This window comes from Phocoena sinus, chromosome 9 (genome assembly GCF_008692025.1).
Source record: "Phocoena sinus isolate mPhoSin1 chromosome 9, mPhoSin1.pri, whole genome shotgun sequence".
Classification (NCBI taxonomy): Eukaryota; Metazoa; Chordata; class Mammalia; order Artiodactyla; family Phocoenidae; genus Phocoena; species Phocoena sinus.
The window spans coordinates 14,453,715-14,479,882 of NC_045771.1; the positions used below are offsets into that span (position 1 = coordinate 14,453,715).

Sequence of the window (26,168 nt, forward strand, 5' to 3'; positions counted from 1 at the left end):
TGTAATGGTGAAGAGGGTGTGTTCTAACCTCATTGATTTACATGTGGCTGTCCAGTTTTCCTAACACCACTTGCTGAGGAGACTGTCTTCTTCCCATTGTATATTCTTGCCTCCTTTGTCAAAGATTAATTGACCGTAGGTGTTTGGGTTTATTTCTGGGCTCTATTCTGTTCCATTGATCCATGTCTGCTTTTGCGCCAATACCTCACTGTTTTGATTACTGTAGCTTTGTAGTAGTGTCTGAAGACTGGGAGGGTTATGCCTCCTTTTTTTTTTTTTTTTTTTTTGTGGTACGTGGGCCTCTCACTGTTGTGGCCTCTCCCATTGCGGAGCACAGGCTCTGGACATGCAGGTTCAGCGGCCATGGCTCACGGGCCCAGCTGCTCCGGTGCATGTGGGATCCTCCCGGACCGGGGCACGAACCCCTGTCCCCTGCATCGGCAGGCGGACTCTCAACCACTGTGCCACCAGGGAAGCCCTACCTCCTGCTTTTTTTTCTTCAGGATTGCTTTGGCAATTCTTGGTCTTTTAATGGTTCTATATGAATTTTAGGATTATTTGTTCTAGTTCTGTGGAAGATGTTATGGGTAATTTGATAGGGATAGCATTAAGTCTGCAGAATGCTTTGGGTAGTATGGCCATTTTAACAATATTAATTTTTCCAATCCAAGAGCATGCCACCCTGCTTCTTTATTCATCATCCCGTCGCTACCCTGAGAGCCCCTTGCCTTCGGGGAGGCAGGCTTGAGATCGGTTCTCCCATCTCCTACCTCGGCTAACTTGCAAAGACATCCTCTCTTTGTCTCAAATCTTGGAATCTCAGCGTTTCAGTTCCCTGAATGTCAGGCAAGATGAACCTGGTTTGGTAACAGTTTCTCTTCATCTGGATATCTGGCTCTGTGCTAACCTGAGAATGAAGGTGTCACATGGAACTCAATCATGTGAGCCAACAGACCCTTCCTTGTGTAAGGCTGTTTGAGTTGGATCTTGTGTTACAAGCACCCAACAGTATCCAGGTAAAGGAGTGCATTGTGTTTGGGACCCTAGGAGCCTCTCCCAAAGCATCATCTGCAGGTTCTGGTGCTGGCACTTCCTATGTGGCCTCACCTTGCTGGATCCTTGACTGAGAGCCCAGTTCTGTGCGTCTGAATGCCTTGCTTTCAGCCAGAACCCTGCCATGCTGCCACGTAGTTTGGTCTGACCCTAGGTGTGCTTGTAGACCCAAAATCTCTGACATCCTGGTTTCTGCTGGTACTTGGAGAACATGTAGGTACACCTCACAGTTCTGAAACATCTGCTGCCCCCAGTACCTCACAGAGCCCTGCTCACCTGTGGCCCCAGCACCACTCTACTGGTAGTCCCATGCCTAGCCCGCCCCCCCCCCCCCCCCCCGCCAGTCTGCCTCTGCCATCAAACCCCTGTTCTCAGCCCTCTCCTGCCTTTCCCCACTCTGCTGAAGGTGAGATTTTTTTCTTTTCAAATTGCAACAGGTAATGAAAAGAAAGAACAACTTAGTATTTATTGCATTATTTATGCCCTGGGAAAATCTGAATACCAGTAGTCAAGGTATAATGGATGTAAATAGCTTTTTTCCAGATAGGAAAAACAGACAAGAAATTTCCCCCCAAAGTATCAGTATAGCATATTGTGCCAGATCAAGTTTCTGAAGATTCTCAGCTGCACCAGACCTAAACCTAAGAGATGCGAGGATGGTTTGGGGGCAGGGGAGGCACGCAGGAAGCTCAGGGCAGCAGCTAATTACCAACTGAGGGGTATGTTTCAATGGCTTAACAATCTGCATAGCTGTACCTGTTCTTAGTTGAGTATCTACCTTAAATGTGCATGCTTTTATTATGTAATATTTACTTGGATCTTTAATGTTAAACCCTGTAAGTACTTACGATTTTAAACTATCACATTTGTTTATAAAAACTTACAGTGATGGGCTGTTACCTAACACTACCCTTTTGAAAAGGTACCATACTGAATGACAAATTACATTTGCCACAGTGAATGACAAATTACTACCTTGAATGACAAAACTGCAATGCACGCTGGGCTCTGGCTCAAAGGGCTAATGTTGAAAGCTGTTATGAAATTGTATATGAAAGTAGGCTCTTAAAATGGAACTTGGAGGGTAAAAATACCAGGAACTTGATAAATCAACCCTAAAACTAAGGTTTAACTTTTTATCATAAAGGTAAGAAAGTCTTACTGGGAAAAAACAAGTCTCCTTACAAATGGAGGGTTTTTTCTTTTGAGTTGATACTGTTTATACAGCTCAGCAATGCAGCTTTGGGGAAAATGCTTGCTGACAGTAAAATGAGGGTCTTAAATAAAATTAAATCTTTTTTTTTTTTTAATTTTTGGCTGTGTTGGGTCTTTGTTGCTGTGTGCAGCCTTCCTCTAGTTTTGGAGAGCGGGGGCTATTCTTTGTTGCAGTGCACAGGGTTCTCCTTGTGGTGCCTTCTCTTGTTGCGGTGCACAGGCTCTAAGCATGTGGGCTTCAGTAGTTGTGGCAGGTGGGCTCAGTAGTTGTGGCACGCAGGCTCAGCAGTTGTGGCGCACGGGCTTAGCTGCTCCTCGGCATGTGGGATCTTCCCGGACTAGGAATCAAACCCGTGTCCCCTGCATTGGCAGGCCAATTGTTATCCACTGCGTCACCATAAGTCCCTAAAATGAGGGTCTTATTGGAGGAAAATACTTAGCATAACATCCCCAGAGGAGCAAGTGTTCTTGTAAATGTGACTAAACTTTCTCTAAAGATAACAAAAAAAATACCAAATTGTGTATGAGACTTTAGGGTTATTCTAACTCAGAACGGTTACCCTGGCTCAAGGATGACTACCAAAAATGTACATTTACTCTGAAGTCCAAATACGAGCGGTGGGACTTCCCTGGTGGCGCAGTGGTTAAGAATCCACCTGCCAGTGCAGGGGACACGGGTTGGAGCCCTGCTCCAGGAATATCCCACATGCTGCAGAGCAACTAAGCCCGTGCGCCACAACTCCTGAGCTCTAGAGCCCACAAGCCACAACTACTGAAGCCTGCGTGCCTAGAGCCTGTGCTCTGCAACAAGAGAAGCCACTGCAATGAGAAGCCTGTGCACTGCAACGAAGACCCAATGCAGCCAAATAAGTTAAAAACATAAACAAATACTAGCAGTATCTAAGCCACAGAATTGTTCTAAAAGGATCTTTTAAAATGGGGGTTATCCAGAGCTTCCCTGGTGGTGCAGTGGTTGAGAGTCCGCCTGCCGATGCAGGGGACACAGGCTCGTGCCCCGGTCCGGGAAGATCCCACATGCCGCGGAGCGGCTGGGCCCGTGAGCCATGGCCGCTGAGCCTGCGCGTCCGGAGCCTGTGCTCCGCAACGGGAGAGGCCACAACAGTGAGAGGCCCGCGTACCGCAAAAAAAAAAAAAAAATACTACTACTAATGAAATGGGGTTATTCAGTTCAGGAACATGCAGGTGAGGTGACCTGCCATGGGCCCCAGCCCCTGGATGATGATGATGTCCTTCACTGGCTATTGCTGACCTGTTTGTTGGTGGCCACTTAGATATATGTGGTATTTATTTATTTATGGTGGGTCAGGTTCCAGGCAGCCTTCCTTGCACCTACCAGCTTAACCTTTTGGACCTCATTCCACACCCTAAGGTACTAAGTCTAAAGTGCTTTTAAGGATTGAAGAGAACAGCACAGACCACTAGGAACAAAGGAGATAACAATTTCTGAGCAACCAAAAATAAATGGGTACTGATGCAGCTGGGTCTGCGATAAAACTTCGTATGAACTAAATGTGTGGAACCAAATATGGCAGGAAAACCTCATTTAATGAGGCACAACTTGGTAAACTGGGAACGTGAGGTTTGTCCCCTTTAGATGTAAATCTGATGTCACTTAAAATGATTAGTTTCAGTTTCTGAGGCTTACGTTCCTGTCACATCAAATTTGTTAAAACTTACGGAACTAAAGATAGAAATAGTCCTTGAAAGGATCTTAACTATACTCACTCACAGACCCTTATTTCATTATATTCTTGTTTTTCAAGAATCTCAAGTTTTAACTACTGTTTAAACACGAGTGGGTATATAGCTTTTCAATGCAGAAATCCTTAGTCTCATTACACTGGTTACACCATGTTTTTATTTCAATTTGCTCAATGTGAAGAAAAACAAAACAAACTCAATTTCTTCTGCAGGTCTGGTCCTTCTCTACAGTGGTTGTTACAGTCCTGAAGTAGCTGGAATATAGCCAGCAAGGGCCCAGGTGGAGCAACAGTTCATCTTGCATCTGTAAGTATATATTTATTTCCTTTGGTGCCTTGCACAGTAAGGCACTACTAGTAACAGAATAGAAATGGCCACAGCAAGTAGTTCTAGTGACAATTTACTAGACAAGTTACAGTTTAATGGTGGTGGTGATTTTCATTTTATTATTTTTTACAATAAGGGTGTAATCTTTATACTCCGCACACACAAAATAAAACAAGAAGTGCTTATGAAAGAGTCCCTGCCCCCACCCCCCGTCTCAAAACATCCTGAACGTAGCTATTCAATAGAACAGAAAAATCAAGACATGTTTGATTTCAAAATTTCAATAAAAAAGCAAAGCATGTAATGCAACAGCTGTTCAACCTCCCACTCTAAAATAGGCACCGTTAGACAAACAAAACTCCCGGTACTTTAAATTTCTCCAGCACACATTCCAGTATAAATGTTCTGAACTGTAATCAGCTAGTAATTAATAATGGGACTAGAACCTTAGAACAGAAGTTATATTGCTTCCCTGCACCCCTTTCTCTTACAGTTAGAGGGTAGAGGTATCAGGGGATACGGAGTCAAAGGAAGAAGGATTAAAAAGAAATTCCCGATGTTTCTGTTTTTTTGGACGAGAAAGGAAGACAGCATTTTACAAATGTTCAAAAAATCCCAAGGCAAGTAACACAATTCATTCACTATCACTCCTACTAGAAAGAATAAAGACATCAGCATCTTATTATATAAAACTGTACTTTCAGAAGTGTATTACAAGTTCACCAGAAACTATGGATGTAGTTTTAGGCTTCATCAAAGAAAACAAGTTCAGATCGAGTTAGATGCTATACACCTAAGCCTAGCTGGATCGGTGTCTGGAACTGCTCACTGTGTCACCCTGAACAGCTGTAAACTAAACAATAGTATGTAACTCCAGAGGAAGCTTAAGGATTGAGGATATGTACACAGCTAATTATATCTCCCCTGCTTCGCGCTCTTCAGAGCTCCTCCTGTCTTCTGATCTGCCATTAGCGCTCTCATAGGACCGCTTCTTATCTTTTCGATCTCTGTCACGAGGTGATCTGTCTCTTGAATTCCTGTCTCTGTCACGTGATGCTAAGTCTTGTTCTCTGAATCTCTCTTTTGAGGATCTGAAAAATATTAATTTGAGGAGCAAAATGTGTTGGGAAACCCAAAATCCAAATGAAAGAATCGGATAAATATTAAGGTACTGATTAGCTGAAGCTATACAGAATGCATCCAAGAAGAGAGCACTACTGTATTTGACAAGGGTACTAAAACAAGGAGATGGATGAAGACAAACAGCTAAGGGTCAAAAACCATAAGCCAAAATGACTTACAGGACATTCTCATGATCTTCGAGGCAACCCTAAAGCTTCTCCAGTTCACAGCAAACAATTAATTAATATAAAAATAATATCTAGACAATACCGTAAAGATGTTATCCAATGTTTTAAGAATATACAATAGAATGTAGATTCCCAATCAGATGGAAATCAGTGGCTTAGGACAGGGGTCAGGAACCCTCTCCTCTTTGCTGTCTGCCCAGAGGGATAAATATTTTAGGTGTTGCAGGTCATGTGAGTGTGGTATACTCTTCCTTTTCTTTTTGTCAACCCCTTAATATAAAAACCATCATCCATAGCTCCCTGGCTGTATAAAAACAGGCTGTGGAGCCACATCTGGCCTGCAGGCAACAGTGTGCCAACACTCAGGTAAGAGAACTACTCAATGATATGGCTTTGAGCAACCATTTATTATTTAAAACTCTGCCTTATTCCTGCGGAGTTAGCTCATTCAACCGACAGAAAAAAATACAGAGAAAGATGATCACACTGTAATAAACCTTGATTAACTGTAACTGTTTAATACCACCTTTCCATTCCCATACCCAAGTCAAGAAGAAAGGTAATAAGCTCATACCAGAGATTCAATCAAAAGGAAACCCAAAGGACATTAGGGGATCAGAATTAATATGGAATCTTCTATACCTTCAACATCTAGAATAAATCAGTAACATATTACATTTATTTGCTTCTTCACGGGTGACATGGTACTTTTACATAATTCTCTCACTTAACCCACATGCAGAATTAGGATCTGAGGTCTGATTAAGTAATACTTTCAACTTCTAAGGCAGGGGAAAAAGTACTACCCAGTTTTAGAAATACAGTTAAAAAGAATTAAACCAAAAAGATTGAAAGAGTAAATGTCCGTTTCTGGCATTCTACTTAATTAAGGTTTTAATAAGCTTGATTTTAAAATGATGTGTTAAATCATAGAGTGCACATTCCTATCCGTGTCTTTGTAGGAATGGAACATGAAGAGAGACGACTGAGACGATGCCTAAGAATAAGGACACGCATTGCTGGTAAGTCCCAGAGAAATAAGAACAAACTCTAAGTATCAACTAGTATTCTGCCAGAGATTACAGTGTCCTTATTACAGAAGCAGTTTTCACTCAGTATTTCACTCAAACTATCAATATCCTGACGAAGCAGGCACCCTTCTACTAAGTAGATAAGGAAAGACAGGAGGGGTAATTAGATAATTTGGCCAAGGCCACTTTCATCCAAGTAGTCTGACTCTGAAGTCTGCACTGTATGTGTCTGAACGCAGCAGAAAAATGCAAACGGTCCTCATTTACCAAGGCTAACTGTTACCCGGAAAGGCCACAAGGAGAATCTACTTATATTGGAGACCAGTATCTCACAGCTGGAGCAGGAGAATGGCAAGTTATAAAAGACCTTTAACTGGGGCTTACCTTGAAATTTAAACTCAACTACTATGTAGGAATAACTTGATATTCTCTTTTATACAGTAACTGTAGATGGTAGTAGCAACTGTCTGCTAATTTTTGGCAAAAAACAAAATATTGCTTTGAAAAAGTAATTTGAGTATCAAGATTAGAAGTGCTCTTGGGAACAGAAATAATTTTACAAAAATAATCCTCTTTATTAACAACATGCTGAAAATACTAGATGAGGGATGTCAGGTGGTATGGTGGAAAAATTTCCTATATGTCTTAACTAACAGAGGAAACCTTAGGGACTAGGTTCCAGAAGAGGAGACTTCATGCCCATCTCTCCATCCCTACCACCAAAAACGACATTTAAGAGTTCAGAGACATCAGAAAAAATGACAGGTAGCCAAGCTGACAAGAGAAATTATCGAGACCTATCAACCGGCAAGATGATTCTTAAAATTTACAGTGCAGGTAAGATTCCTGAAGAATGTTTTAAGTGTATTGTTCTGGACACTGTACTGTATGCCTAGTTTTAAGAATGAGATAAGTGGCCTAGAATTCACACCATGCGCAGCTCTGCCCTCATCAATTCCCTGCTCATTCTCTGCATTTGCCTATAATACCCAGAATATTTCCCACCTGGTTTTATCAGTCGGATTACACCCACTCTGGGTTTTAGGCTATTCCCTGCAGCCATTGTTGTTGTTGGTTGTTACTCTGGTACTTCCCTCATCTAAGCTCCCGTATTATTTACTGATATCCAGTTTAGCACTTTGTCAGTGCTCATTATTGTCAAAGATGTTATTAGGCCTGTGTCCTAACTCACTTGAATAAAGCTGCTCAACTACATTATACTTATTTTTTTTAATACAGTAGAAGGTATACAATTATTACTGATTTAAAGTCTCCTGAAGAACTACTTGGTTTTCTAAGAGTGGAACTTAAATGTTCTCACCAAAAACAATAAAAATATATGTGAGGTGATGGAGGTGTTAATTAACTAGATGGAAGGAATCCTTTCACAATGTATATGTAGAGCAAATTACCACGATGCCCACTGTACATGTCTTACAACTTACTTTGTCAATTATGCCTCAGTAAAGCTGGGGGTGGGGGAGGGAACCTACTTGGAACAAGGCAAGAATATAAGGAATAAATAAAAGAGCCTATTATATCCAACGCAGTTTGTGAGCCGTTTCGGGGAATGGCTAGCTGAGGGGGCAAAAAAAACAAAATCTGCAGAAAGCTGTTAAAAATTTATCACGGACTTTATGTGGAGTAATCCACAGAAAACTTAAGATTAGTAGATACTAGGCACTCAAAAAATGTTTCTGTTCCATAGAAATGACCTGGCTTAGGGCCATAATGGGACCTGAGAAGTTTGGGGAGCTTGGTCTATACAGACCATGAGTGCTTAAGGCTCCACCACATTCTAATCCTTTGTCCTGATTAGATATTCAAGTCCTTAAAACATACCTCACCCTGGGTCTGCTCTCCTTGCACGTTTTGAATTTTCATGCCAATGACGTCTAAACTTCCTTTAAAATTCTGAACCTGCCCTGCCCAACTAACTGTATATAACAATGCATATCTATAGTGCAGAAAAAACAAAAATATACTGAATGTCTGCTCTGAAAAAGTACACCAGCTCAAAGAAGTTCAGAAAACAGTAAGTCAGACAACTCTTAATGAAAGGACTTCTCAGAGTCCCTAATTCACCAATACATACTGGAAAAGCGCTCTAACAGTACTGGTACCTAAAATTATTTGCCCATAAAGTACTTTTTCCCAAGACACACTAAGCAGAGAAAAGCAATAACCTCTGCACATATTGGTTCCAATTTCTTACTCTTGCTCATAAGTATATTCTTTCTGAACTACCCATATATTCAGGGAAAAAAATGTTATACACTCACACACAAATGTGTACAAATTAGCAGATGCCAAGTTCAAACCACCAGTATTCCAAGTCTAAACTGTAAAGGTAGTTCCATATCCTCCTATGGACCTCAGTACCTCCTCCTGGATCGCTCTCTGCTCCTGTCTCTAGAACTGTGCCCACTTCTCTGGTGGCTGCGGCTGCGACTACGGCTGCTGGAGCGGGACCTGTGGCGATGGCGTTTCTCCCGGGATTTGGATCGAGTTCTCCTTTTCCGTTCCCGTGACATGGAGCGAGACCTATGTCTGCGATGCTCTCTGGACCTGGATCTACAAAAGATAGTTAGTTTTTAGCTTTGTTGGCACTACACTTCTCTTTACTAAAGCCTCCTCTTTAAAGAGAAACTATCCCTCAGTAGCTTTATTTAACGCCAATACTATTTCAAATCAGCTAAATCTATGCTAAAATGAATTGCTGGTATATTAATAACTACATACTAGAATTTTGAAATAAAAATTAAACAGTAGTTCTCAGAGGTCAATCAGTGTTGTATAAATTTACATCAGTAATATTTTTTACGAAGGAAACAATCTGTAACACTACTACATGCCAGGGGTTGTATTATCTAGATGCTTTAAGGACAATTTCATTTAAACTTCCAAGATTTTTAGTACACTTTAGAAACAAAGTATGTACCTAGTGAACATGGACAGAAAGGAGACACGTGATAAAGAATATTGTTTAGGATAAAGTTACTAACTTGCTAAATTGAAAAGGTTATATGACCATTGAAATAAGTTTAAATGCCCACAATGTGCCTTGTCAGTGTAATCAAAACAGTTAAGACAGTTCTCTATTCAAGTAGTACATAATTTATTTGGGAGGAAAAAATTAACATGCATAAATCATTTTAGAGAACTTTAACTGCAAAAAAAAAAAAAAGTATTTACTTTTTGTAGGTGTACAGAGAAGGAAAAATACTTCTGTAGCCTCCGCTGGGTCACAAAACTAACTTGTGTATTGTGTCTGCGGCCAGGATGAGGATGGCATATATAGAGGATGTAAAACATTTGAGGGAAAACAACGGGGAAGAAAGGTATGAATTTTGTTAACAGCCACTTTCAAAGTGATGGGAACATTCTAAACTGGGTTGTGACAGCTGTACAACTTTAAATTTACTGAAAGTCATTAACCAGCACACTTAAATGGGTAAACTTATGGTATGGAGTATAAATTAAACCTCAGTAAAGCTCTTTTAAAAATTTTAAGTCACTTTAAAGAATGAGGTATTTAATCAAATTATGAGAAGAGTAAGTTCAAAAGCACATTATTCAGACGATGTAACAACCACAGCTAAGTAGAGTACTTTCACAATTAAATATTTCTGAAAAGAAAAAGAGGGAAAAGATAAAATTCATTCCATACAAGTTTTATCAAATGATATTTTCTTTTATCACTCACTTTGAGCTATTATAACAAATTATTTCTCCCAGGGCGTAATTTCATTTTACTAGTTGTCTAGTAACACCATTTACTGGGTGCCTACTGCGCTGCTCTAGGAACTGGGGAGACTGAGCAGCAAATCCAGTCCTTAACCTCAGGGAGCTTATACTCCGGAACGAGGCCTACACAGATACGTAGGCAGTAAATAAAGATAGGTCAGGGAATAAAGAAGGGTAAAAATGTAGAACAAAAGGAGGTGGTCATCTTTTGTATCCAATAGGCAGGAAAGGCTTTTCTTATAAAATCACATTTAAGCAAAGATGAAATTAAGTAAGGAAATCAGCTCATCAGCCAGCTCAGAGAAGACTGCTTCAGGTAGAGGGAACATGGGTGCAAAGGCCCTAAGGTGAGAGAAAGTTCAACATGTCAAAAGAATAGAAGAAACCCTTTTGGATGCAATGAAATTAGCAAGGCAGAGTAATATCAGGAGTCTAAACAAGCAGGATGACCAAGTACTTGGTCACTCAAACCAGGATGCTCTCAACATCAAATTATACAGAGGGAAAGGGGGAGCTATTAATAAACATGCTGAGACAAGAAATAAACTGTCACTCCCCGAGGGCACGCTGTAAAGCCATGGTGAGGATTTCAACTTCTGTGAATGAAATGGAAGACCTTTAGAGGGTCTGAAGACAGGGCTGATATGATTTATTTCACTTTTTAAAGAACTCATTCTGGCCGATGTGTGAAAAACAGACTGAGGCGAAGGAAAGTGGATGACAGAAACAGAAATTAAGAAATTGCTTAAGAGGCTATTGTAAATAGTGAGGTAAGAAGTGGCTTGGACTAGAGTAATAGAAATTAAATTTCTGGCCTGAGTATCTAAAGATGTTCTATGTACAAAGAGTTTAAATCTCTCTTCAACAAAGGGAGAAGCTTGCATTAAGCAACTGGTAAAAAAGAACAGTATCGTCATTTAATATTTCTACTTCTCATCCTGGATTGAAAAACTCAACAACAATATAAGTTAGCTGACACAACTGGTCCTGTTTCATGCCTTAGTTTTTTAGTGTTTTAAAGCAGAAATACCACTGAAAGATGCTAAAAAGTAGTAAGGGACATCTAATAGAAACATAAGGTTTTTCTTTCATAACAACAAATGCTCTAGTTTACAGGGAAAAAGTTCTTGGGAAACAGTCACTCTTCAGAGTCAAGAATACTCGGAAGGTTTCAAAAAAGAAGATGTGATTTGAATAAGGAATGGTAGGATTTGAAAAAAATGAGAAAGGGCACTCTGCGTAGGCATGGACTCATTTGAGAAAGGCTCAGGGGACTTCCCTGGTGACGCAGTGGTTAAGAATCCACCTGCCAATGCAGGGGACACGGGTTCGAGCCCTGGTCTGGGAAGTTCCCACATGCTGCCGAGCAACTAAGCCCGTGCGCCACAACTACTGAGCCTGCGCTCTAGAGCCCAAGAGCCACAACTACTGAGCCCGCGGGCCACAACTACTGAAGCCCACACGCCTAGAGCCCGTGCTCGGCAACAAAGAGAAGCCACCACAATGAGAAGCCCGCACATCACAACGAAGAGTAGCCCGCGCGCAGCAACGAAGACCCAACCCAGCCAAAAATAAATTTATTAAAAAAAAAAAAAAAAAAAAAAAAAAAAAAGAAAGGCTCAAAACAGGAATGAGAGAACAGCAAGTGAAGAACTAAGAAGGATGAAGTGCACCATGTTTCCTCACCTTAGAAAGAGAAAAATTGTCAAAAACTGTATTAAAAAAAAAAAAGCTTCAAAGCCCACAAGTATTAGTGCCGAAGGTCAAAACAAAGTGTTATCTTGTCCTCTTTCTATTTAAAGGGGCATTTAAAAAATGCCCCTTTAAAGCTTTTTGGGATCACTGTACAAGGGGAGAAGTAATAAACTCAAAGTCTAGATTGGGTGCAAACAAACATTTTCATTTCCCCCTTAATTAACTCACCATGGATTCCCTCATTCAAAATGTATCCAACTACTTATATTTTGAACAGGTACAACCTCTCAGCATGTGTTTCTTACATGTGCGACCCAAACTGATTTTTAAAAATAAATCCCGTCACATGTTTACTCTGAGCTTCTAAAGAAGATTTTAATAAAATATTCTGAAATATTTTTAGCTTTCTCTATAACTCCAGGGCACTTTGTGATTTTACTCTGATAAAACTAAACTGTAGCTCATGAGTATCTTCTGACCAACTTCTCAAATGACACTGCTCAAATGTGAGCTACAAAAGAATTAAGAGTAACTAATTAATTCTCATTCATCTTAAGAAAGATATTTAATCTATAAAAACTACCTTTGGAAAACACAGCTTCACAACTTATCTTGTATAATACCTACCTTTTAGGATTCTTGCTATGTGATCGAGACCTAAAAAAAAAAAAAAATCTATTTTTAGAAAACTATGAAAAAGGAAGAAAAGGTACAATGTACTGTTAAAATTACATTTCTAATTTTTATATTAGTTTTATAAATATAAGGCTTGTATGTATGTACACAAATTTTTCCAAAAGGCACCACAAACTTTACAGACTTCCCCACTTTGGCATACCCCTTAACTAGGCTACCTGGCTCTGAAAAAAAGAATATGCTCTTAGAAGACTAAAACACAACACAACTCACTAAATCTCCAAAAACCACCTCCTAGCCTGGAAAAAATTCGTTATTTTTATCTCTGTCATTTCTTCTTTCCCTCTGGGAACAGAATAAAATTTCTGATCTGTGAGACAATACTTTGTAATTATCACCTCACACTATAATCCCTAGAACACTCAATTCAATCATACAATGTTTCTTAATATGACACACAATACTCTTATATAAAGTACTCTTCATATTTCCTAGCACATAATTAAAGCTCAACGGATAGTAATAGCTAACGTTACGGTTACTAGGAAGTCAGTCACAGGGGGTTTTTGGTGGAGAATATATACCATGGTTGCAGCATGACTTCGGATTCAGCCTGATGTAAATCTTAACTGTTTCCATCACTCACTATCTATGTGGCCTGGGCAGATTATGTATCTTCCCTCAGCTTAGTCTGTCATTTGCAAAAGAGGGATAGTAATAACAATTTCACAGGGGGCTTTCAAGTATTAGATGAATATAGGTAAATTCTTAGTGCAGTGGCTGACACATAATAAGCATCAAGTGACAGTAACTTTTATCATTATCCTTTGCAATACCATAGGTGGAATCCCATTTTGTGTGTCATTTTCTACTTACTAGTAATTTCCTCATCTTCCATACTTAGGTCCATTTCTGAAACAGTGTTAACATTTTATAACTAATGTTAAAGGCAATTTGCCATTTGTCATTAAAGGAGTAAGATGTGATGTACTTTCTCATTAACTTTACATATGTGAAAATGTAGTCCTGCAAATAATTTTGTTTCTCATTTGACTATCACCTCAGTTCAATAGTTTATACTAGTGGCACTATATTCTGTTGAATTTTAGCTTAAACTGAGATTTCAAATACCATTCATATTGTCTTAAATATTACAACACTGGGCAATATTTCCACAGAAACTTAGTATACACAAAAGAGAACAGAGATAAAGCTCTGAGGTAAAATTTACCAGTAAATGAAGAACATATATATCAACGGAAGAAGGACAGCAGTTCCTCTAAACAGGAACATGTCCATATGTAGCTTTGTTTTGTTTTGTCATTACAGTGCAAAAAGATTACCTGTTACAAGCCATGTAACACAAATGAAGTCAGTTTAAACGTCTTGAAATAGACTGAGTGTAACAGGATCAAAGCTTGAAAGAAGCTGACATAACCTAGTCCTGTATTGTCAAAGATATTAATTAATTTAGGGACATCTGCTGAAGAGAAGGTATTTAAATTTCAGAGATACGTAATACAATTAAGGGAACACTATTAAGTTAGAACTACAGGTAAATGTTTTGTGGCATACCCCTCCCATCTGAAAATTGCTGAATTTATAAACATGATGCCACACAACTTGCTGCCAATGGGTAAAAGTGACCCAGAACATGTAAACATTCTAAATATGAAGAATATGATTTTATCAACTAATGTCAATATAAAAAGAATGGTGCACATTTAGCTATTAATAAACGAATAAAAATTTTAACAGTTTATAGCTCCTAAACTGAAGAAATACAGAATCGAAGTACAATGTAAAATAATCAATGAAAGAAGCGGACAAAAAAATACCCAAACCTTCTATCAACAAGTATATATCATAAAATAGTTCCATGCCAGCCTGGTACAAAGCTAGCCCATTATGAAAATCAGAGGGCTAGAAAAGGGCCTTGTTATATATCTTACTGAACATACAGATGTGAAGCAATCATTATTCCCTCTTCCATACATTTTGAAGGAAATCTCCTTAACTTAAACAGCCGTAAGTTAACATACTTGAATAAACATTGTTTCACATGGTAATATTTTTAAGAGTAAACAAAAATTTCTCATGTCCAGATTTATTAACATCTACAACCTTGTATAATCACATCTCTTTTTAGAACCGGGGATGTTCAACTTCAATTACTCCATACCTCCTCAGCTTCTCCCTTTCTTCTCTCTCCCTTTCTTCTCTTCTTTTCAGGCGTTCCTGGTTTCTTTTCTCCTGCTTCTCAGCTACAACTCTCTTAAAAAACAATGACAGTTCAAATAATACTAAATGAGAAGCATTATTTACTGGGCCCATTCTTAGTGAGCATTATCCTAAACTTTACCATATCTAACATTAAAAAGTTTTTAATAAGAATTCATTTTGAAGTTTTGCCAGGTATAATCATTAAGCTTACAAGTCTGGTTTCCAAACTCTTTCCCCCCTTCCATATAAAATTTCATGTTTCTCCATGACTTCTTAATATTTCAAAGTCACTTTCACGAGATTTTTCTCCTCTTAACGTCTTCTGAATTCTAAACTCTTTAAAGATTTCCAATATAGAAATGTCTTCTGTCGACTTCTAGTTACAATCCGGAGGCTGCTGCTTTTAAAAAGTACCAGTGAAATGCTAAACAGTTCTGTTGCTAGGTCTATATTTGCAAAGGTTCCCAATTAGGTACCATTTTTGAGTTTTAACTTCAATCCAAACAATCATTTGCTATAGTGAAACTCTTTTTGTAAATTCAAAAACTTTACCCAAGGTCATCCTAGCTACTCCAAATACTGAGACGAGCTCACAGTTAACTACAAATATGGAGACGTGTCTAGGTGATTCTGATTCCACATTATTTTAAATGTCCATCTATGGATCCTGGGTTAATTTCAGTGATAACTGCACAAAAAGTCACTTCCCAGTGTTTCCCATCTTTGAGACAGTCCTCAGTTCATGACAAAATGCTACAGTGCCACCATTTTTAAAAAAAACTAGCCACATCAGATTGTTGAAAAGTAAATTGATCCTTTCCATTGACTCTGCTTATGTTCACCTCTTTAGAAATAACCTTTTTTTTTGTTTGCTTATCTTCTCAGAACTCAGCAGACGAGTAAGAGCTGTGTTGCCTTTCTCACAACAGCCTATATATTTAAGCGACAGTGATTGTCCTTTTTAAAAAATTGGTTTCTAAGTCCTTTCTGAAATGGGGGCAAAAGCATAAAACTAGAGGTCCTACCAGTTTGCTATTTAGTGAACTGCAAAATATTTCAAATAAATATTGGATCATTTTTTCAATCTTCCTTTAAAGTAAACATCATACTAAATTACTATTCGTTTTATTAAAAAAAGAAAGTATCACTGGAAATTTTAGGCATTATTTTAGAACCCAGTTTGCAAGGTTCCTCCCTAATTCAACATCGTATCCAAGACAAAATAGTACCTCCTCCCAGAGTAAGAGGATTTTTAAAGTCTGTTTCTCAGATATCATCCATTAAACAAGCTGGTATTTCCATTTACAATCCTACACTATTCAGTATGAATTGTTAACAGAATCACAGTTAAGAATAGTCTTGAATCACAATCAAGAATACTACACAAAAAGACAACTTACACAGATCAAAAAGAATGAGTGGCTATATTGGATAAAGTGAGGGATATTAATTTACCAATGTACCTTTAATTCTTCAAGCTTCTCTCTTATTTCAATAAATCCCAGGTGCAGTTTACCCCCAAAATGATCAGCCAGTCGTCTGTCATTATCATGAAGACCTAAATAGGCAGAGCAAACTTCACAGACTCGAAGTTTCTGCTGCTGGAAACTGGAAGCTGGCATAGAATTCCGATAAACTTCCTAAACAAAAGTGACAGAAACAACGTTCATATAAACTGCATTAAAATCATACAATTACACAAAATACACTATGTTTATACCAAAAATGTTTCTAATGAACACACAAAAGCATGACTATTTTGTCACGAATATTACAGATTCCCCATTACCCCAATCCTCTGTCCTCGGGACTTCTCCACTGGAAATGAAAGATCAGAGCCTCTTTTGTCAAGAAGTACCATAACAGTAACATGATACAACTTTCTTAAAAGGCTTTCTCAATGTTCTGTTTTCTATAATTTTCGTTAAAAATGAGATGTAGCAACCCCAAAAGTATACCTCAGTGAAGGATCAAGGAAGCAGCAGTCGCTCATGCTTGGGGAAAAGGACTGCATGTCTTCCATACTACTACAGCTTCCTTCCACTGCCTTACTGCCCACATATCATTTCCCCCCTATGTAAATGCAGACAGGGCATACAAATGATAAGACTTCCCATCAAACAGAGTAGCTCTAAAGACAAAGATGAAAGGTGTCTTATGGAGATTAAGATGACTTGTACTCAAATCATTTTATTTATATTAAGTTCATTAATGAAATAATAAATATTAGTGGATTTGCATATCCACTCTACTCTTTTTCCTTATTAACAGGATTCTGATTTCTGTTTAAGGCAGCATCATGGCCAGCTAAAAACATTACATTTCCAAGCTTCCATGTAGCTTTTGCTAAGGAGATATAAGTGGACACTGCTTGACAGAATCTACAGGAAAGTTCTTTAAAAAGGAGTCAACAGATTCAGACGAAAATCATCAACAGCTGCTATAACCCGTGGATCAAGAAGCAATGGAAAACAGAATACTTACAATGTCAATACCAAGACACTTATTAATTACAAAAGGGAAACACAGTAACTTCACAGTGGAAAAATAGGTAACATCACCAGAAATGAACAAACCACTAACACATGCCTTTTGATAAGGCTGTAGCATTATTTCAGTGGTATTCCTCTCAAAAATCTAATGAGAAAGAAATATTAGACAAATCCAAAGTGAAGGACATTTTACAGAATAACTAGCCTATACTTTTCAAGACTGTCAAGATCATGTAAAACAAAGACTGAGGTACCAGATTATATTAGACTCTAGAGAAACATAACTAAATGCAATACGTGATCCTGGACTGGATCTTAAACAAAAAAATTTTTCTTTTCTCAAAACGAACATCATTGGGACAACTGGCAAAAACTGAACAAAGTCTTCAGATTAATTAATAGTACTGTATCAATGTTACTTCTTAATTCAGATAACTGTACTGTGATTATATAATAAAATATCCTTGTTTTTAAGAAATACACATTGAAGTATCTAGGGATAAAGAGGCAGCATATTTATAACTTATTGTCAAACAGTTAAAATACACACACACACTCATGTAGGAAGAAAATGATACAGCAAATGTGGTAAAATGTTGAAGAGTCTGGGTGAAGGACATAGGGGAATTCTTCACACGATGTGTTAACTTTTCTTAAAATATTTCAAAATAAAAAAATTTTAAAAAGGAAAACTGAAAACACAACACACAAGACGAGTCAACTCAACTTTTGTGCCTTGTTACTCCTCCTCTTTCTACTTACGCATAGAGGAAAGGCTTTAGGCTTAGTGGCCATAGTGCTACCACAAACTGATAAGCATAAAGATGAATCCACATCGTAAGGATGGCTGAACTTAAAGTTAGAAGTAGCTTGTATGCTAGATGGCATCATGGAGCTACTGTACCAGCCCCAGGCTTCCTAACCTCAAGTATTTATTAGATGAGAAAAACAAAACCCTTCTTTGGTTCAGTCATTGTAAGTTAAGTTTCCTATTACGTACAGTTGAACACAATCTATAATAGCAAAGTAAACAATTTAATGCACTGTCCTAAGTAAAAATCAACTGATAATACATAACAGGCTAACAATATTGAGCTACTGGGTAATACTAGTAAATCACCAGGTGTATATATATGAAGTTTTATGAAAACTCCAATATATGGAAGGAAAGTAATAATGACTGCTGGCTTCATTACCCAAGAGTCTTCTGGGGAAATAAACTAGCTATAAAATACTTTGTGCATTTTAAAATTCATAGTATTTATTTTCTGGATTGATATTAACTACATTTCAAGAAATCCTAATATTAAGACATTAAAGCTATCTAGAATGGCTACTTGGTATATCTTTTCCCAGCCTAGAACCTTTAATCTGTGTCTTTCTATTTAGAGTGGGTTTCTTGTAGCTAGTATATAGCTAAGTCTTGTGGGGGTTTTTTGTTGTTGTTTTGTTTTGTTTTAAATCTAGTCTCACAATCTCTGCTTTTTAATTGGATTGTTGAGACCATTTACATTTAATGTAATTATTGGTACACTGGGTTTAAGTCTACCATCCCACTATTTATTTTCTATATGTCCAATCTGTTGTTTGTTCCTTTTCTCCTGCCTTTCTTTTGGATTAAGTATTTTTTAGGATTCCATTTTATTGCTACTATTAGTTATAACTCTTTTCTCCCCTCCAGTGGTTTCTCTAGGGTTTATAGTACACAACTTAACTTATGAAGAAAGCTGGAGAGTCTTTTATTAACGTAAGATAAAGGAGATTTCAAAACAAGGGACATTAACAGGGACAGAGAAGGACATGTCAAAATAATAAAGGGTTAAATTAATCAAAAGATACAACACTCCTAAATGTCTATTAGCCTAATAACAGAGCTTCAAAATAAAACAAAAACTGACAAAATGAAAAGCATAAATAAACAAATCCACAACTATAGAGACTTCAACACTCCTCTCATAGGCAGAAAACTCAATAGGATACAGAAGACTTGAAAAAAATCTATTAACTACCTTGACTCGATTGACATTTATAGAACACTCCATTTAACAAGGCAGAATATCATTCTTCTCAAGTACAGATGGAAAGTTCACCAAGACAGACCATATGCAGGGCCACAAAACAAGTATTGACATATTGAAGAAAACAGAAATCACACACATGTTCTCTGACCACAACAGAATTGAATTAAAATTAACAGAAAAAATCTGAAAAGAACAAACAATAAAACAAATCCAAATATGTAAAAACTAAACACATGCCTTCAAAACCCACAAGTCAAAAAAGAAATCACAAAGCAATATTAGCAAATATTTAGAAATGAATGAAAATAAAAACACAATATATGAAAATCTGTTTCATACCTTCTAAGCTACCATCGTGCTTAGAAGAAAACTTACAGCATTAAATGGTCTAAAATCAATGATCTAAGGGGTGTGGGGAGGGAGGATTGGGAGCTTGGGATTAGCAAGTGCAAACTAGTATACGTAGGATGCATAAACAACAAGGTCCTACTGTAGAGCACAGGGAACTGTATTCAATATCCTGTGATAAAACACAATAGAAAACAATACATATGTGTAACTGAGTCACTTTGCTACAGAGCAGAAATTAACACATTGTAAATAAACTATACTTCAATAAAATTAAAAAATAAACCAATTATCTGAGCTTCTGCCTTAAAAGGCTAGATAGTAAGAAAAAATTAAACCCAGGTGTGATACAGTTAGGAACAATGGAGACTATGGTAAAGGGGAGAGTACACTTTCATCCAAAGGCATTCGATTTTCTAAAAAATATCAGGGGGACCAAACAAAATAGAACTTTGTCTGTAAGATATCAGATTTTGATCTGTGCTGTGGAGGAAGAATGAGAGGAGGCTCCCAATGTGTTAGCAGACTGTACTAAGTAAGAAGGGAGAATACTATAGTTGCATGGGCCATGGAGTAGGGGGTAGGGTATCATAGTGACCATGTATATTAAGACTGCACGTGTGTGGATTGTGTGTGAGACTGCTGTGTATGACTAGCTAGTTTAGTTAATTTCATTTACTAGTTATAAATTTCAATAGGATCAATGACTCTAAATTCCAAAACAACCACTAATTTTGATATACAACCCATTAGTATGATACAAACTAGTTAAATATTTTTAAACTGGTTTAAATTTCCTTTAATAGTAATAATTTTTCAATAATTTCTAGTCAAATATATGTTCTTTAGGAAGTACAGACACTAAGGCTCTATGAACTACCATAAAGAATTTAGTTACCTCTGCTTCTCTTTTCTTTGCCCGTGCTTTCTCTACTTCATCCATTACTTTCTGGGATTCCTCCACATTCCCTTCAGCTCCTAGCTGTTCCACCTTAGCCAACAGTTTACCGATTTCTTCATTTAACTCATGAACACGTTCTGCCTGGAGAGAATCAGAAAAGATCATGAATAAAAAGCAGAATGTACCAAAGTTCAAAATATTGCATAAAAAGACATAAATTATCTAAGGCAATAGGAGTATAACTAATGCTTTCTGAGCGTATCATAAATGAACTGGTGGGACATCAAGATGTTTTGAGCCTGCCTGCCTTTACTTCAGTGAATTCAGGGGTACAACTGATCTCAATGTAACTATTACTTCTCAACCTCTGCTCTGGCAGTGCAGTCCAAGTATAAAATACATTTTTGTACACAATTTGGCTCTTTGTACCTTTCCAAACTATCTCTTTCTGTTCTCCAACTTCACAACAAATCTACACTTTTATTTAGTTTCCCAAACTTACCCTGTTGTTTTCTTCCTCTGTGACTTCGCACGTACTGCTCCCTCTTCCTGTGATGTCGTCCATTACCTCCCTTACCTGCCTAGTGTATGTCTGTCTATTCAGTAAGATTCAACTCAAGAGTCTATTATGTGAAGCAATCAATCACCACACCTTACCCTCACTTAAGACACTTAAGCAGAGAGGGCAATACCCTCCTTTGTGCCATCTTCGTATCTTCTATGACCATTACTTTTATATATATCACACCACTTTAAAGATATCTATATACCATTTTTGTATTTCCAATGCCCAAGAAATAGCATACGCTCAAACACGAGTAAAAGAAATGAACTGGAGGATGTTCTTTAAAGCAAAGATATGGCTTTAGAGTCCAACTGCCAAACCAATTAACAGCCATGCAATTTTGGCCATATTACGTAACCTGAATCTACTTCCTCATCTGAGAAGTACGGATAATCTCACAAAATTGTGAGAAACGAGAAAACGTGCCTATACATGCACGCAGCACATTACTGATATTCAGTAGACAAGCATGGCACCCTTCTCTCTTAGTCCATGTCTTTCCATTAGGATTAATTCTTGCCTTGCGTTTTGATATGCCTCCTCCACACCACCACCATCATCGTGGGAATCTAGTTCATTCTTATTGTTTTAACAGCATATGATAACATAAACACAGTCTTTACTTTGGCTACAAAATAAGTACTCAGCCTGTGTGGCCAATAATATTAGTAAAGAAGTTTTTGTTTTCGCCTTTGGCTGCACTGGGTCTTAGTTGTGGAGTGCGGGCTCAGTCATTGCAGCGCGTGGGCTTAGTTGCCCCATGGCATGTGGGATCTTAGTTCCCTCACCAGGGATCAAACCCGTGTCCCCCGCATTGGAAGAAGGATTCTTAACCACTGGACTACCAGGCAAGTTCTGCAAAGAAGGTTTTGATTTGAAATGGACATCCAGTCCCAACAAAGTAGTGTGCCAGTAATCTTTCCTTCTTAAATTTACCTCAATCCAATATATTTGTCCCTCAAAGAAATCCCCAACTCTGTTATCATTATCCTACCACTTTTAACAAAATGTTATCTTCTGTAAATACCTGCCACAGAATGACTGCATTAACGACCAAAACTCTTCACCCTTCCGGCATCTGTGCCCTTTGCTATGTAACTGAGTACCATCATATGCTGACTCTGAACCTGGCCATGTAACTGGCTTTGGTTAACAGGATGGTAGCAGATATGACATAGGGGAAGGCTTAAAAAATGCTTGTATGACTGGGCTGGATACTTCTGCACCTCTGCTACCACCATGGGAACATGGCCAGGCTAGCTTTCTAGGCCATAGTTCAGCAGCCTCTAGCCGACTGGAAGACATGTGAGTGAGCCCAGCTGAGACAGGAATGACTGCCCAGTCAAGTTCAGCCTAAGTCACTGATTGTAGACTCATGGGCTACATAAATATTTAATGTTTTAAGTTTTGAGGTAGTCTGTTAAACAGCATTTCTGTGGTGATATATAACCAATACAATACTGTATAAATCAATACAGCTGGGGTCTAGCCAACACCTGTGGATCTCTTTCAACCATGAGAAATGAGATTCCTTGTACTTTAGGATGCCCATCTTTACAGTCCCCATCTTAAGGGAACTTTCCAGAAAAAGTTGGTTAAAGGTAACCCTCTCTTCAAACAAAGGAATCCATTTCCCTTTGTACACACATATATGAGCACTATATTTAATCACGTCACCTAAACTCTACTGAGTAACTTTGTCTCCATTCTGCGTTTTCATAAAATGTGCCAGACTACACATTTCATAAAATGTGCCAATCAAACCAACAAAAGTCAGTATGTGGACTTTGAATTCTGATTCAACAAACCAACTCTACACAGGAAAAATGAACACATTCTAGATATTGGATAATTTTTTTAAATTGTTACCTTTATGGATGTAATTTTGTGGTTATGTTTAAGAGGTGAAATGATATGACGTCTAGAATTTGCTTTTAAAATAATGAAACAATAACACAAGACTGATGGATTCGAATCCATTGGGGTTCACTATACTTTTCTATTTACTTTTTGCATATAAGTAGACAACAAAACATTTTTAAAAGGTAGTGAGTAGAGTAGAACATCTGAAGAATACTCAAAACTCAACATTAAAATAATGAGCAATCCATTTGGAAAATGGGCATAAGACATACACAAACATTTCACTGAAGAGGTTATACAAAAGAGGTTATACAGTTGGCAAATAAGCACGTGAAAAAAGTGTTCAGCATCATTAGTCATTAGGGAAATGCAAACTGAAACTGCAGTGAGATATCACCACACACCTTTCAGAATGATTAAAATGAAACACAGTGGCACTTCCCTGGCTGTCCAGTGGTTAAGACTCCACACTCCCAATGCAGGGGGCACGGGTTTGATCCCCGGTCGGGGAACTAAAATCCCACATGCCATACCGCACGGCAAAAAAAAAAAAAAAAAAAAAAAAAAAAAGAAAAAGAAAAAGAAAAGAAAGAAACATAGTGACACCATCAAACGCTGGCATGGATGTGGAGAAACTGGATTACTAACACACTGCTGGCAGGAATGAAAAATGGTACAGCCACTCTAGAAAAAAGTTTGGCACTTGCTTTCAAAACTAAAAATATATTTACTTAATGATCCAATAACTGTATCCTTGGGCGTTTATCCCACGGAAATGAAAACGTATGTCCACACAAAAATCTGTACGTAAAGATTTACTGCAGCTTTATTGGTATTAGCCAATAACCGCAATGTCCTTCCCAAATGTCCTTCAATATGTGAATGGTTAACCTGTGGTATATACATACCAAGGAATACTCAAAAATTTAAGGAATGAACTACTGATGAACAACCTGTATGAATAGTAAGGAAGTTGTGTTGAGTGAAAAAAGCCAATCTCAAAAGGATACATACTGCATGATTCCACTTACATAATATTCAATGATATTACATAATTATAGAGATGGAAAATACATTAGTGGTGGCCAGGGCCTAGTGGGGAATGGGTGTGGCTCTAAAGGGGTAACACAAGGGAGTATGTGGTGATGCTACACAGTTAAGTAACTTAATTATGGTGGTAGTTACCCAAGGAACACGTGATGAAACTGCATAGAGCTATACACATATATGCCTAACTGGTGAAATCGGAATTAAATGTAAGGATTGGCCCAATACCAATTTATTGGCTTATGATACTGTACTGTAGTTGTGTAAGATGTTAACCTAGGGAGGCTAAAGGAAGAGTATGTAAAATTTCCCTATATATGTCTTTGCAATCTCCTATGAATGTAATTATTTCAAAATAAAAAGTTAAAACAAAAGTAGTGAGGTAAAACTATACTTTGTATTAATGAAATGATTGAAAATCTTACCTTTGCTGCAACTTCAGCACTGATCTCTTCCTGAGTTTCTGCTAATCTTTTCTTAGCCACTTCTGTTCTTCGATCACAATCTGCAATGAATGACTGCAGATGATCCATAGCCTACAAAGTTTAATTAAAAGACAATTACTGCAAGAAAAATCAACCTTATTCATAAATATCTTTACTCACAAATTACACTTTTATTATTTAAAATGCTACCATGGGAATAAAAAAATAAAACTGGGTTCAGTTACAAATTGAAAACCTATTCATCATCTATCAAATTGACAAAGAATAGACATAAATAATTCCCAGGGAAGGTAAGGCTATAAGGAAACTGCCACTCTCATGCTCTGCTGAAGGAAGCACAAACTAGCACAGCCTTTATAAAAAGGCACCATGGTAATCGTTATCAAAAGCTTTAAAAATGACCCGACTTAGTAATTTTACTTGTAGAAATCTGTTTTAAGAAAGTAATCAGGGCTTCCCTGGTGGCGCAGTGGTTGAGAATTTGCCTGCCAATGCAGGGGACACGGGTTGGAGCCCTGGTCTGGGAGGATCCCACATGCCGCGGAGCAACTAGCCCCGTTAGCCATGGCCGCTGAGCCTGCGCGTCCGGAGCCTGTGCTCCGCAACGGGAGAGGCCGCTATAGTGATAGGCCCGCGCACTGCAATGAAGAGTGGCCCCCGCTTGCCACAACTAGAGAAAGCCCTCACACAGAAACGAAGACCCAACACAGCCATAAATAAATAAATAAATTTTTTAAAAAAAGTAATCAGAGGTATATGGAGGAATTAATATTCAAAGATGTTCTTCACAGTTATTTTTAATGGTGAAAAGTTGTAAATACCCTAAATATCCAGGTAACACTTGGAAAATTTAATCCTCAGCCATTTAAAAAAGGTGTTAGTAGAACACGTTAAGGATATAAGAAAATGGTCATGATTTATTTGTAAATAAAAAGTTACAAAACGTTAAATGCAGCAAGATCTCATTTTTGTAAAATAAAGTAGCATAGAAAAAATGGAAGAGCATACATTAAATGTTAACAGTAATTATTTCTGAATATACAGATAATTTTTAATAATCTGTTTTCAAATTTTTCACAATGAAAATGTTACAATCAGAAAAACTTGCCCTTTTCTCAAAGAATAAACCACTGAGAATTTTAAAAGTGTCTACACTGCAAAAATCCAGGTCAATATTTATATAAAAGACACTCATCGGGCATATATTAATATATCTATAATTAAATAATTCATTTAAAAGTAAACTTTAAAGATTTATTCCCAAACCAACCGATTTAGACTTTCATATCTTACTGTAGAGAAATACAACTAATTCAAAACACAAATGTTTAAAAATAAAAATTTATTCAACACATATCAAATTCTAAAAATGGTTAACCCATGAATTTCATGAAAATGCAAAATAAAACCTTTTATCTGTGATGAGAAACAAACAGCTACTTAATTCTTTTAGTTTAAATTTTATCTTTAAAAAAAGATGAACTAATCCATAAATAGTGCTGGGTCAACTAAGCAGCTATCTGGAA

At 37.7% G+C, this 26,168-nt stretch overlaps 1 protein-coding gene across 21 annotated transcripts in view; it reads right to left on the reverse strand.

Moving 5' to 3' along the window:
- Positions 1-4,124: 4,124 nt before the first annotated feature.
- Positions 4,125-26,168, reverse strand: part of LOC116759035 (putative RNA-binding protein Luc7-like 2) — a 57,168-nt gene continuing 35,124 nt past the window's right edge. For 19 of the 21 annotated variants that reach the window (XM_032642262.1, XM_032642270.1, XM_032642258.1 and 16 more), the window contains 7 exons: positions 24,622-24,732; positions 20,719-20,862; positions 16,423-16,599; positions 14,919-15,010; positions 12,728-12,757; positions 9,041-9,232; positions 4,125-5,408 (listed from right to left, as the gene is read on the reverse strand). In XM_032642262.1, coding sequence (XP_032498153.1) covers positions 5,231-5,408; positions 9,041-9,232; positions 12,728-12,757; positions 14,919-15,010; positions 16,423-16,599; positions 20,719-20,862; positions 24,622-24,732 — 924 coding nt within the window. In that variant the 3' untranslated portion in view covers positions 4,125-5,230. Of the gene's footprint in view, positions 9,233-12,727; positions 12,758-14,918; positions 15,011-16,422; positions 16,600-20,718; positions 20,863-24,621; positions 24,733-26,168 lie in introns of all 21 variants that reach the window. The other 2 variants (XR_004351342.1, XM_032642278.1) reach the window with 2 other exon arrangements.